The following is a 13,885-nucleotide window of genomic DNA, read 5'->3' on the forward strand; positions in this document are numbered from 1 at the left end:
TCTCCTCAGAGGGGATGATGGTATGGGGTAGTGGTAAGGATGAATACCGTTTTAGAAACACAAGCTCTTTTTTAAACGGAACTTACTATGAAGGCAGATAACTTTTTTCCCAAGTCATTTTTTCACATTTGTCATTCAGCATTGAACCTGGAAATAAGGAACTTCCCACAAAGACTAATTCACAGTGGATTCATTGACAAGTGGGAGAAAGATCTAATTCTGAATGTGTTTCGTGTTTTTCAGATCTCAGTCACGGCGGATTGGCAGATCACTATGAAAGTTCCCACTGGGGACAGCAGCCCACGTACAGAGGTGAAGCCAGCAGCAGCTGGGATAAAGTGATAATAGACAGGACTGACAAGGAGGCGTGGCCTTCCATCACAGGAGCAGAGACTGAATCTGCCTCAGAATGTACTACAGACACTGACTCTGCCTCCAACTGTGGCTCAGAGAACAGTAGCATGGCTACGGGGAGTGCCCAGGGCACCTTCACTGGACATACCAAGAAGACAAATGGCAATAATGGCACCAACGGTGCACTCGTCCAAAGCCCTTCTAATCAGAGTGCCCTTGGAGCAGGGGGCGCCAACGGTAATGGAAATGGAGCCAGAGTGTGGGGCGTAGCCACAGGCTCCAGCTCCGGCCCAGCTCACTGCTCTCTCAGCGGTGGGGATGGAAAAATGGACAACATGATCGGAGATGGGAGAAGTCAGAATTGCTGGGGTGCTTCCAACTCCAACGCAGGCATTAATCTTAACCTTAACCCTAATGCCAACCCAGCTGCCTGGCCTGTACTTGGACATGAAGGAACTGTGGCGACAGGCAACCCTTCCAGTATTTGCAGTCCGGTCAGTGCCATAGGTCAAAATACGGGCAACCAGAACGGGAACCCAACAGGCACTTTAGGTGCTTGGGGAAACTTGCTGCCGCCAGAGAGCACAGAACCACAAACGTCCACTTCTCAGAATGTGTCTTTCAGCGTACAACCTCAGAACCTTAACCCTGATGGACCAAATAACACTAACCCCATGAACTCTTCACCAAACCCTGTCAATGCAATGCAGACAAACGGACTGCCAAACTGGGGCATGGCTGTTGGTGTGGGGGCCATCGTCCCGCCCCACCTGCACGGCCTTCCGGGTGCTAACGGACCATCAGTTTCTCAAGGCAGTGGGAGCAGTGGTGAAGGAATCAGCAGTTCGGTGTGGGGACTGTCCCCAGGTAACCCTGCCCCAGGAAGTAGCAATTCTGGGTTCGGTCAGGGGAATGGAGACACTGTGAACTCAGCATTGAATGCTAAACAAAATGGATCCAGCAGTGCTGTGCAGAAGGAAGGAAGCGGAGGAAGCGCCTGGGACTCCGGCCCTCCTGCCGGTCCTGGGCTCCTCGCCTGGGGACGGGGCAGTGGCAACAACAGCGGCGTTAGTCATATCCATTCGGGGGCTTGGGGCCACCCCAGCCGGAGCACCTCTAACGGTGTGAATGGGGAATGGGGCAAGCCCCCAAACCAGCATTCCAACGGCGACGTCAACGGGAAAGGGTCAGCAGGGTGGGACAGTCCGAGTGTTAGCAGCCAGAATCCTGCCATGCAGCCTGGCGGTGAGCACATGAACTCTTGGGCCAAAGCTGCGTCTTCTGTAACGACAGCCAGTGAAGGAAGTAGCGACGGCTCTGGCAGTCACAATGAAGGAAGCTCTGGGAGGGAAGGAGCAGAAGGCCGAAGGCGAGATAAAGGGATGATAGACCAAGGGCACATCCAATTGCCAAGGAACGATCTTGACCCAAGAGTTCTGTCTAATACTGGTTGGGGACAGACTCCAGTAAAGCAAAACACTGCCTGGGAATTTGAAGAGTCCCCTAGGTCTGAGAGAAAAAATGACAATGGGACAGAGGCCTGGGGCTGTGCCGCTACTCAGCCTTCAAACTCAGGGGGGAAGAGTGACGGGTCCATCGTGAACAGTACAAATACCTCTTCAGTGTCCGGGTGGGCCAGCGCGCCGCCGGCTGCTGGGCCGGCAAGCACAGGCTGGGGAGACGGCAGCAGCAAAGCGCCGAGTGGCCCAGGGGTTTGGGGGGACTCGATAAGCTCTGCTGCCGTCAGTAATGCTGCTGCCGCCGCCAAGGGTGGCCATGCTTGGAGCGGGACCGCAAATCAGGAGGACAAGGCGCCCACCTGGGGGGAGCCTCAGAAACCCAAATCTCAGAACTGGGGAGATGGACAAAAGTCTAATCCGGCCTGGAGTGCGGGAGGGGGAGACTGGGCCGATTCGTCTTCTGTCCTCGGACACTTGGGGGATGGGAAGAAAAATGGCTCTGGCTGGGATGCTGACAGCAACCGGTCAGGGTCTGGCTGGAACGATGCTCCCAGGTCTGGGCCCAGTGGCTGGGGTAATGGCACAAACACAAAGGGGAACCCAGGGACAAACTGGGGAGAGTCTTTAAAACCTGGCCCGCAGCAGAACTGGGCGGGCAAACCCCAAGACAACAATGTGAGTAACTGGGGAGGAGCCGCTTCCGTGAAACAGACTGGAACCGGGTGGATCGGGGGGCCGGTCCCTGTCACACAGAAGGACGGCAGTGAGGCCACGGGCTGGGAGGAACCTTCTCCGCCATCCATTCGACGCAAAATGGAAATTGATGACGGTACCTCAGCTTGGGGTGACCCGAGCAACTACAACAACAAAACTGTAAACATGTGGGATAGAAACAACCCAGGCCTGCAGAGCAGTGCCACGGCCGCCGCCGCAGCCACCGCCACCGCCACCGCGAGCAGCAGCGCGGACGCGGCCGAGACGCCGCCGCCGCCACACCCGGCCGGCGCCCAGCTCAGTCGGTCGCCGCTGCTCGGCCCAGGTACGGGGACGCTTAGGGAACTTACGGGGTTAAAAAGATCGTTTGCTCTCATTACATACATACACACACTTCAGTGGGGTTTTCATACAGCGAAAGACATTAATTTCTGTGCCCTTCACCTTGTGGTGCTGTGTTCAAATGTTACCCCAAGAGAGTAAAGACAGGAGGATTCTCTGATAGCTTTCTACCCAGAAGGGAAGGATGTTTGGTACTTCCAGCGTTGAGGAGGGTAGAGAAGAGATGGATCCTCTTCAGGAAAGATTGGCGAGCATTTGTTAGCCGGTGTTTCCTTAACAAAAGTCTTTGTTTCCTTCTGGGCTGAGCCAGTGGTCCTCACGCCTGGCTCGGTGAGAAGTGCTAGGGAGCTTAGGGGCTGGGGAGCCGATCGCCAGGACTTCTGGTGTCACTGGCCTGGGGCGGCCCGTGTGCGGGTGGCTTCAGAGCTCCCTGGGCCTTCCTGACATGTGGTTGGTGCTGAAATGGAACCGTTCGTGTAGTGAGAGTGGCATTACACAATATGAGTCGTGCTGTGAGTCCAGCTGGAAGAAAAATCCTAAAATTAGACTAAAACTTGGGTCTTGAGTTCCCACTTTGTGCAAGGCCCTCTGCTGGACGCTGTGGCGGAAGAGTCTTCCCAGACCAGACCAGAATCTTCCCGTGGGGCTCATGAGTGGTGACAAAATACACGTGCAGCGCTCCCCAGCTGGGCTGTGCAGCAGGAGCTGACAGCAGCCCCACTTTCTGCCTGGGAATCGGCTCCTGACACGGCGGTCTCGCTGTGCTCTGGGCGAGAAGCGGGCTCACCGAATCACGGGGCACCGGGTGCAGAAGGACCAGAAGGAGAATCCAGTCCAAGCGAGGGCCTCACACTTAGGCCTTCCTCCCCCGTCTCCTTTTCCCCACACAGCTAGAGGCTGCTGCGTCAAGGCCCACCGCAGTGCCAGGGAGGCCGCCTCCTGCCCAGCGCCCTTCTTTCCCAGGCGCTCCGGCTGTCGTGTCTTTTTAGACTGACCATCAGCCTCCTTCCGGTGTCTGTAGTTGCTTGTGTAGTGTTGTCCTCTGGGACCCTATGAAGCAAGGCTAAGCTGCTTGTCCCGTATTGCAGAATTTCGGACAGTGGCACGTAGTCGTCCTGTCCCACTCTCCAGAAAATACTCCTGGCTCCTTGCCACTGTTCCTCATTGTCCTGGTTTTAAGTCCTTCTTGTTGTCCTCTGGAAGAGCCGTGGCTTATGAGGGTCTTTGTGCCCAGAACGGACATCACTGGTTTACGAGTATGGTTTTAACAAGTGCAGAAGTAGTCGAGGCTGTAAGTTCCTTCTCTCCTAAAACTCCTACTCCTGGCAATGAATTCTGAGTTTCCCCTAGCCCTTCTGAGCCATATCTCACTATTTGTCCTAAACTCAGTCTAGAATCTGAAGTTTTTCTTTTCGTTAAGACAACTATGAAGCCCTTCCTCGCTCAGGACTATTCGTGTGCACTTGGTCACTTGGTGTCCCAAGTGTAGAACTTGGGCCCTGGCAAAGTTTTGCATTCTAGTCCCCCAGCCTGTTGAAATCTGTACCCTGATCTGTAATCAGCGTATAAGCTATTCCTTTGGTTTTCCTACCATCCCTAAATTTTTATAAACATGCTGTAAAGACAGGACTAAGGATAGAGTCCTTTCTGCAGGGTCACTCACTCAGTCACCTCATGTATGGAACTGAATTTGCATCCAAAATCCGACCTACAAGGGAGTCTGGCAAGCGACGTGTTTTAGCTATGGGCCTCGGTAATACGGGAAGGCTCTTGGAAGGCCGTAGAGCGGATGCTGAGTGCTCGTTGCCTCTGTCATGGGCTGAGATGTGGGTTAAAATCATTATTCTGACCATTGAACATCATTCGTACAGGTATGAATAAAGAACGGTTGGTGCACCCCCGCCGCCAGAGCTCGGTCGGAAGCCCCGTTGAGGCTGGTTACTTCCATTCCCCTGGCTCCTACCTCCCAGCCTCCTCAGTCCCAGGATTTCTGATCACCCAGCAGAGCCCCGTAGTCAGTAAGGTTTAGTAAGGAGCTACAGGGCTCTTGTACCCATCTGTATTAACGCTTCTAGAACTGGTACCTTCATCCTTTTATTAGGCATACACTCATTTGAAATAAGTCATTGAACGCTGCTGTGTGCCAGGAATAGGACACAGAGGCTCAGGATAGAATAATGTAGAGGACAGGAGCTCTGCCCTCTTTAAACCTCCATGTGGACAGAAAGGCAAGTACCTGGACAAAAAGTCCAGAGGGAAAAGTGGTTGGGGTAAGTGTTAGGGTGACAGGAAGGCCTTGCAGAGAGAAGCTGGAAATTGGGCAAGGCCTTTTAGGCCTTTGAAAGAGCTGGATTGTATTCAGAGGAGAGAGGCCGGTGAGTTTTCGTGATTTGGTTCACAAAATTTGTTTTTTAAGATTGATTTCTTAGAGAGAGAGCGTGCACAAGCAGTGGGGAGAGAGAGGCAAGAGGGGAGGGAAAGACTGTCTAAGCAGACTCTGCATGGAGCCTGACACAGGGCTTGATCCCATGACCCTGAGATCACCGCCTGAGCTGAAACCAAGAGTCGGACACCGAACCGCCTGAGCCACCCAGGCGCCCCCAGTGAGGGGTTTCAACAAATCGGTTGCTCAGACTGACTTGTAGAATCATTCCAACCATAAAATTAAGAATGGGTCAGTGGGAAGCAAAGCTGGGAGGCTTTGCTCAGCCATGCTCAGCCAGTGTCTTGATGGTGATGGTGGCCCTGGATTGGGACAGTGGCAGGCCCTGGAGACAGAGGTAGACAGACAGAGGAGATGGAGCTGCTACAGAGGGAGCAGAAAGGCTTGGAAAGGGTGTGGAAGCAAAGAAGGAGAGTGAGCAGAGAGGGTTCAGAACTGGGGAGAGTGGGCCCTTGAGAAGGTCACTCACTGACTCCCACAGGAGCGCAGCAGGGGGCAACCTGTCCCTTGGCGGTGAAACAGAGGTGGCAATAGAGGCCAGCCCCAGCCAGAGCTTGGGCTGGAGGTGCAGCTGTGGGAGAGCAGCGGGGAGTAGAGGCAAGATCAGGAGTAGAGACTTCATTTAAGACAGTAGAGTTCGGAGCCTGTTTAAAGACTGCTGGAGGGGCACCTGGGGGGCTCAGTCAGTTGCGAATCTGACACTTGGTTTCAGCTCAGGCCATGATCTCAGGGTCACGAGATCGAGCCCCACATTGGGCTTCCTGCTCAGTGTGAGGTCTCCTTGGGATCCTTTCTGCCCTCCCCCCACTTCCATCCGTGGGTGCTGCTTCTCTCTCTCTCTCTCTCTCTCAAATAAAATCTTTTTTTAAAATGCTAGAAAGGAGCCAGTAGAGAGGGAGAATTATGCAGAGGGAGGGGATCCCTACTTCTAGCCAAGAGGAGTGCTTCCCTTAATTTGTACAGGAGGCCGGGGTGTCTGTGGCCAGAGGGTGACAGGGTGTCTGTAGCCCAGGGTGCTGGGCTTCTTTTTCTCCGAGTGTTAGGGATACCAGTCTTGAGTACAGAGAGGTGGACAGGAGCAGTGGTGCGAGCAGAGGTGAAGTTTGCATTAGCCACGTACGAAAGGGAGCAGAGGGCTTACCACGGCTCCCCCGAAGGGCTACTGGAGACTGTCCAGGATCCGGACGTCCCAGTTGCACAGGAGATGAACATTCATTTATCCAGCATGTGGTCAGTAGGACCCACTATATGCCAGGCAGCTCTCTGGTTTGGAGGACAGCAGGGGACAGAGGAGGCAGAACCCCTGTTCTGGTGGGGGTACGATCCAGCAAGGGGGGCCCGGGCTTCATGGGTTATGAGGCACGTAGCGGTGTGGCGGTAAGGGTGCTGTAGGGAGGGGAGCCGGGCTGGGGCCTCTAGCTCAGAGGTGCTCATGCTGTTCGGTCTTCTCTGCACGCCCTGAGCAGCCAGAGCAAAAGGGGGGCTGTCCCCACTCTTGAGTTCGGTTCAAACACCACGGCCCTCCGGAGCCTCCCCTGGTCTGCCCGCTGGACGTGACCACTCCAGCCTCCTTAGATGCCTGCAGTTGGTTCACTTTTACCTCTCCGAGCCACCATGTTGGGAATCCTTTATGGAGCGCAAGACTATTGTAGCCTGTCCGTACGCTTCTCCGTCCCTAAACCAAAGGTCAGGTGCAGTCCGTGGACTGCACCACATCCCACAAATGGGCCTTATTGGCCCATTTTGTTCATGTGAATCAGCATTTTTAATGAAAATGTTTTCTAAAAATTCCAGATTCCTGGCTTCTTTTGGAAACCAGGAAGGCCTGACTCATTGGATTCGGACGGCAGCGGTCAGCCGAGTGGCTGACTTTAAACAAGGCCTATGCTTTCTAGTTTGCCACACTGCCCACCGCCTCCCGGGGCAGCCCACCCCGAGGCTTGAGCAGAGCCACGGGTCATCAGGCTTGGGTTCCTGTTCTTTTTGAGTGGGCCTGGGTGCGCTACGTGGCTGGCTCCCCAGGGACTGGAATTTGCAACTCCTGTTTTTCTTACCAAGACATGACTAACACTTCTAAGCACTTGAATGTTTTGTAGCGTACTTGAGGGAATGAGGGGAAGCGAGAAGGAAGAAAGGTAATTCATGCCATAAACGAAGGGATATGGACACTGAGACGTGGTAACGTAGAACTCAGTGGTTTGATTAGCATTGCAGTAAAGGTATACACACAGCACTGAGGAGAATCAGTGGTTACCAGTAGCCTTCATGTCCCTCCTCCCCAAGACTGTCTTCCGGAAATCCTCACGCCCAGGGCAGTTCATCCCAGGTCACAGTTTGAGCCCGTGGTGCTGCGCACAGTCTTCTGGAAAAGTTCCAGCCAAAACATGCCCTTGTGCACTGGGGTCCCGGTGACGAATGTGGCCTGACAGGGCTTGGTGACCACACGCCTGTATCTTCACACGTCCTCTCGTGTCATCCTTACGCCCCTTGGCCTCCACCTGCAGAGCCTGAGCGGCTCACGGAGGGTGTACACGTGGTGAGGTCCCAGATGTGTGACACACACCTTGCCTGCTACCATCCTGCCATCGTGCAGCTGTAACACCCCGCAGAGACGGGAGCCACGTCGCCGTAGTGGTTTTTTCCCTCTCTGATATGCTGCTTTTAGAATCCACTCTTCCTGGCTTTTAGTGGACAAAGAATGTGAGCTTTACCCTGGATAAAGGTGTTCTTGTTCAGTTGGATGGGCCCAAGTTGTTCCCTTTTATGTGAAAAAATTTATAGATGATTTTTTTTATAACAAACTGCACATCTTATCACCGAGTGGGAAAGGAGGGAAACGTGGTCCATTGAGCCATGGTGTCTGTTTGTCTTCCTTGCCGCCGCTCCAGCCCTCGGGCCTTATGCATGCAGCAGTGTGTAAGCTGCTGGGACCTCGGTTTTACTACCTAACAGAGACAAAAAGTGAGACAGATGTTTTCCATGGAGCTGGCCCGCGTGCAGAGTCTGCTGAGCTGAGTGTATGGCGCCGTGACGATGGGGTCGCCACCCCCTGGCTCCACCAGGGCCCCAGGCAGCCATGCTGAGGTGTGCTTCCTGCCCCACATCACCTGCACTGTTCACGTCCCGGGTGTGGAGGTGGCGCCCTGTGCAGTGAGAACAGAGCTCCTCCCCCTCGGGGGTCACGGGTGATAGAAGCCTGGCACTTTGCAGCCCGGCAGACGGAGCCGTTCTTTGAGCTGATAGAAGAAGCGGTTATGCCATCACACCAGCTCCCTCCTAGCAATGGTGGCGCGCTTGTTCCTTTTGGTCCCCTCCATCAGCAGTGAAGATGTCAGCTCGTGGTCCTCCTTGTGGGCGTGGGGACATCTGGGCAGCCGGGATCACTGATGGCAGCAGCAGTCACAGCACCCGCCAGGCCGTGGGTTAGCTCACTGTGGCTTGAAGACTTGCGCTGACTGGTTTCCATCAGTCTGCTGGGTCTCTGCACCCCAGCAGAGCCACGCACCCGACTCGTTGATGACGTTCCTGCTCTTCGTGGAGTTGTTCCATCCCAGGAATTCTGCGACTGTGCTGTTGGCCTGGCCGGCGTCACCCAAATTTGCACCTTCGTCGGGCGCTCAGTTGTCGCTCATCACCACAGGTCTGCAGGGCGCCGGGGGGTTCAGCCGGAGGAGCGTCCGACTCTTGTTCGCAGCAAGGGTCTTGATCTCAGGGTCGTGAGTTCAGGCCCCGCTTTGGGCTCCGTGCTGGGCGTGGAGCCTACCTTCAAACAGACAAAAACCAGAACTCAGTATTGATCTCTGTCTTACAAAATGTTTCCTCACTTAACGTTTGCGTGTGTGTGTCTGGTTTTAGAGAAGTGAATGCAATAGGACAGTCATTTTGTCCCATTCTTGTTACACTGGTATCGGTTCATTTTCTGATAAGCCTGAGGAAAACTGGTAGTAATTTAGGAAATACAGTGTAGTTTCATAAGCTGGAGTATTTGGATCTTCTTCAGACCAGGAGAAGCAGATGGAACGCAGTAATCTGGAGAAATGTTCCCGTGCCTGGCTTTCGATCAGAGATGGTGAGCTGCCTGAGAGGGACTCGCGAGGCTGTTATTAACATGGCGTGTCGGGTTGGGTATGACGGGACCACACAGTACCTGCTCCTTGACTTGCCCCGGGGACCGTGGGAATGTGGGCTGGACGCACAGGACCCGCTGACTTGTGCCCTGATGTGCAAGGAGCCGGCAAGCCTTGGAGAACCAGTGTGTGACTGTGATGGGTATTGGAGGTGTGGCGTGAAGTGAGCGTCGCATTTACTTCTCTGTTTCTAAGGGGATGAACGTGGATCCTAAAAATACTAACCAGCCTGCTGAGCACACTTAGAGATAAGTATCCTGACATTTAAAAATCAGTTTGCAGACACAGGAGAAAACTAAACATGAAATAATACAACTTCCTTTTTTTTTTTTTTAAAGGTTTCATTTATTTATTTGACAAAGATCACAAGTAGGCAGAGAGGCAGGCAGAGAGAGAGGAGGAAGCAGGCTCCCTGCTGAGCAGAGAGCCCGATGCGGGGCTCGATCCCAGGACCCTGAGACCACGACCTGAGCCGAAGTCAGAGGCTTTAACCCACTGAGCCACCCAGGCGACCCGAAATAATACAACTTCTGATGAGAAACAGATCCTCCCTGTAGGCTCTGAACCTAACAGTGAGATTGAGAGAGAAGCACACGGTGACCTCTGTCGGGCTCCGCTGGGACCGTGAGATGGATACTTGGAACGCGGCCGAGGGGTCAGAGAGTGGACATCAGTACCCGTACGGTTAGTTTGGAGTCATGTAGGAGCCCATTATAGACGAGATCTGTGCTCGACCAGCAGCGTGGTGCAGTCATAAAAATAAAATCCTGCCCAGGGTCCCGTCTTCCAGCGGTGACCAGGAGGGAGAGCGTCGCTGCAATAGGCCGGTCAGGTAGCTGGGACTGCACTGTGGACGTTGACCTTACTCTGGACTATTGTCTTACCCATTTTACTACATCTTCTCCCCGGCTTCTCAGGCAGGTCCCGCCTCCACTGGGCATGGCAGCGGGGCCGAGCTGCTCACCGTGGTTGCCCCGTGCAGGTTAGCGGAGACGACAGCCAGAGGCAGACTCACTCTGCATTCGGGTACTGAGTCCACGGATGCTGTGTTTGCTTCATCACTTAGTTTTCTGGCACAGGTGTTACAACCAGAGGCAGAGATTGTGTGAGTTAATGACGAAAGAGGCGTATCACCCATCTGATAACTAAGAAGCTGGGTTTAGGAATCCTCTGCGTAGGGATAAAACACGTCTGTTGTTTCTCCAAGTCTCCTTAAGAGCAGATCGAGAAACCGTCCTTCCTGCAAGACGTGGTGTCCCAGCAGCCTCCTGCTCCCGCATCATTCTTTGGTACCAAACGATACGAGAAAACGGAGCCCCCTGCACACAGTGAACCCGCACGATGCCAGGAGCCCAGCTGTTCTCACACCACGACTTCGGAAACAGATCTCCCAGGCCTCCCAGCCAGAGCAGCTCACGGCAGTGCCCCAGAGGGGTCCTCTGAGCAGCCTGCTCTTTGTGGATATGGGATTTGGGGCAGGAGGGGGGGGTTGGCTAGAGTGTTTTTACTTTCCTGTGTGTTGGGGGACTTGGTAGCTGGAGCAGGAGTGGAAAGAGAACCAGGGCGCCGTCCGTGTCCTGCTGGAGAGCTGGGAGGAGACGGTTGTCTGCGCATGTCTTGTGGAAGATTTTGCTGTAGGCAAAACCTTCAGTTAAAAATGAATAAATAAGACCATTAAAAATACAGTTTGGCTCCCCCATTTATCAGTAAAAAAGAGTACATTTAAAATCTGTATTAGTGCACTCAAATAAAAACTAAAAAAACATTTGAATACGGACCCTCTGATGAGCCCATAAGACAGGCAGAAGCACCTCTTCTGAGCAGTCGCCGTGTGGCTCGAGGCCACAGGGCCCGCTTTTGAAAAAGGACGTCATCTTTGACCCTCCTGTAGCATCCCCAGAGTTTGGGAGAGAAGCTTCTAATCAGTGCTCATGAAATGAGGCATTCTGAGAAGAAGGAAGCGTCACCAGATAAATGCCTCTTGGTTTCAAATATGAAAACGTAATTACTGCTGCAGCTCTGGTTCTGCGCTGTTCCTCTGGAAGCCGGTGCCCAGCCCAACATGGTAATAGGTGCGCCTTAGGCGTAAAGGCCACTGGTGTGGACAGAATCCCATCCCATTACTAGTTAAGTCAGTGTGTAAAGTGCCAGGCACACAGCAGGCACTCAGACCTTGTCAGTGCCGTGTCGGGCTTTTCTCTTCTCACACCCAGTTACGATTGGCCGCTGTCTGACCACACCTTCCTTCCCAGCGAGGACTGCCTGTCACACTTCGGCTGACACACTGGCTGGATACGGTGCAGGTAGCATCCATGGTACAAAGTAGAGCTGACTTCTTACTTCGCGAAAGAAGGAACTCTATCTACGGACTTGGCCGTCTGGAGTGTCTAGGCTGGGGATCGTTGGCCAGGTGGAACCTCTTGCCGTCAGGTGTGTTTCCCAGTGCTAGAACTGCTTTATGTCCGTTTTTGTGCTGATCTCTGGGGTGCCCACCGAATAGGTACTTTGTGTTCTCCATTCTGATGGATAAAGTGTGTTTAAAATTGAACGAAAGGTACATATTCTAGTGACATTTCATCTTTACTGTTATTTTATTCCTAACACTGTGTTTGTTTGGTTGGAGAAGGGAGGCAAGAATTCCTGGAACCCGGGCCACAGAAACATGTTGTCAAAGGCAATAGTGTCGGAAGGGCCATTTAAAAAATGTTAATATCGCTGTTTTAAATGCAAGATAGAATTTTTTTCTGCCCTGCGAAGCCTATCTTCAAAAAGAACCTCTTTGAAATTAACAAAACGCTTACGAAAATTCATACCAGCAATAAACATTAAATGATGGCGATTATTTTGATCGTATGTACTTACAATTATTTTCTCTCTACTGGAAGTATTCGCTTTGAATCAAAATAAGCTGTTATGCCTCGAGGTTATAGCATCTCTTCTAGGGCCTTTCGAGGATCCTGCGGTTACTGTTCTGATGTGTGTATGTTTGACGTTATCGGTAAATTATCTTCTTGCCGGAGATCCACTTAAGATGGAAATGTTGTCGGGGAGATAGTCTTTGAGACTAGTCCACAGTCTTCCTGGTGTTGGCATCACTGAAACTCCTTTCTTGTTTGACCACCAAATAACAAAACAAACAACCAAGGAAATAACGTTCTCTTCCTTTGGGGGTGAGCAGTTACTCTTCCGTCTGTAAGAGTTTGAAACATGCAGCTTGCGGGTCATTTGCCTCGTGTATAGACATACTCTAGACGTTTGCGTTGCTTTAACAGGAATTGAAAACTCTTACATTATAAATGACATTTAATGTTATATATAAATTATAATTATATATGCATTACAAAAGTTGATTAACTATAATGACCATGGTCTTAATATATATTCTTAGTTTTGACTTACTTAAATCATTTGTCATATTGCCTTTCAGAAAGACGGGAAAATAAGGCTGACAAATTTTAAATGAGCGTGTTATTTAATTACCCACAATAATCAGTATTTTTACAGCTGATTGATCTTTAGCAACACCTAAATTATTTTATCTTCCTAAAACATCCATAATTTTTGTCAGCTCTGTTAATTTCCCTGATTTAATTTTGTCCCTTAAATTTATAAAATGATTTTTCCTGATATACATTATTGTTTTCTGTGTCATTATAGGGAATATTATAGTTAGCAGTTGCTGACAATAATTGATTAGGGCTAACTTTCCCGTTATTGGCAATAATTTACATCATATGTTGCTCAGCATGGAGCTTGTAATTTAAAATGACTCATAGATTGCACGGTCTTTTGCCATTAATCAATATTACTGCATTTTGTTAGAATAAAGAGCATCAGGGGAGTTGATTCCATACTATTTTTAGTCAGAAAAGTAATAAATTTCATAATTTATGGTAGTACACATATTGCAACCAAATTATTTAAAATTTACAGTTACCTGTTGATATTGTATGCTCTCTATTCTTTAGTTAGTATTTAAAATGTTTGCATTTCCATCTCTGAGAAACTGTATCGGTATGAAAATTACAACTGATGTGAGCTGTCAATATAGGTAACAGTAGGTTCAAGCAAGCTTACAGGCAGAAGCAAAGTGAAGTATGGATTGATTTGGGAAAATGAAGTTTATGTATGTAACGTAAAATATTTCTCTTGCTAAAGTGTAAAGATACTGGCCAGATGCTTCTCGTTGCCTGGCCCCTTGACCTCCCCCGTGCATGTCGAGAGCAATGCCATGACCTTCCAGACTCGTCAGGTGCCAGCCCTGGGGTCAGGATGCTCTGGCCACAGCACTGGGCAGACGAGGGAAGGAAGTGTTCCCAGGACCCTTGCAGTCTGCCTGCCCAATCCTCTAGGCTCTCCCTGTCCTTTAAGACATGCCTCCCTCTGCTCCTTCTCAGCTCACCAGGTGCTGCGTGAGAACCCTCTGGATTTCCTGTCACTGCTTT

General features: G+C 51.4%; 1 protein-coding gene across 1 annotated transcript in view; it reads left to right on the plus strand.

Annotated features, from left to right (window-relative positions):
* LOC111160391 (trinucleotide repeat containing 6C) overlaps positions 1-13,885 on the plus strand; it is a 94,545-nt gene that overhangs the window by 40,867 nt on the left and 39,793 nt on the right. The window contains exon 4 of the mRNA XM_022523480.1: positions 244-2,853. Coding sequence (XP_022379188.1) covers positions 462-2,853 — 2,392 coding nt within the window. The 5' untranslated portion in view covers positions 244-461. The remainder of the gene's footprint in view (positions 1-243; positions 2,854-13,885) is intronic.

This window comes from Enhydra lutris, unplaced genomic scaffold (assembly GCF_002288905.1).
Source record: "Enhydra lutris kenyoni isolate GAN:26980312 unplaced genomic scaffold, ASM228890v2 scaffoldscaffold75, whole genome shotgun sequence".
NCBI classification, from domain to species: Eukaryota; Metazoa; Chordata; class Mammalia; order Carnivora; family Mustelidae; genus Enhydra; species Enhydra lutris.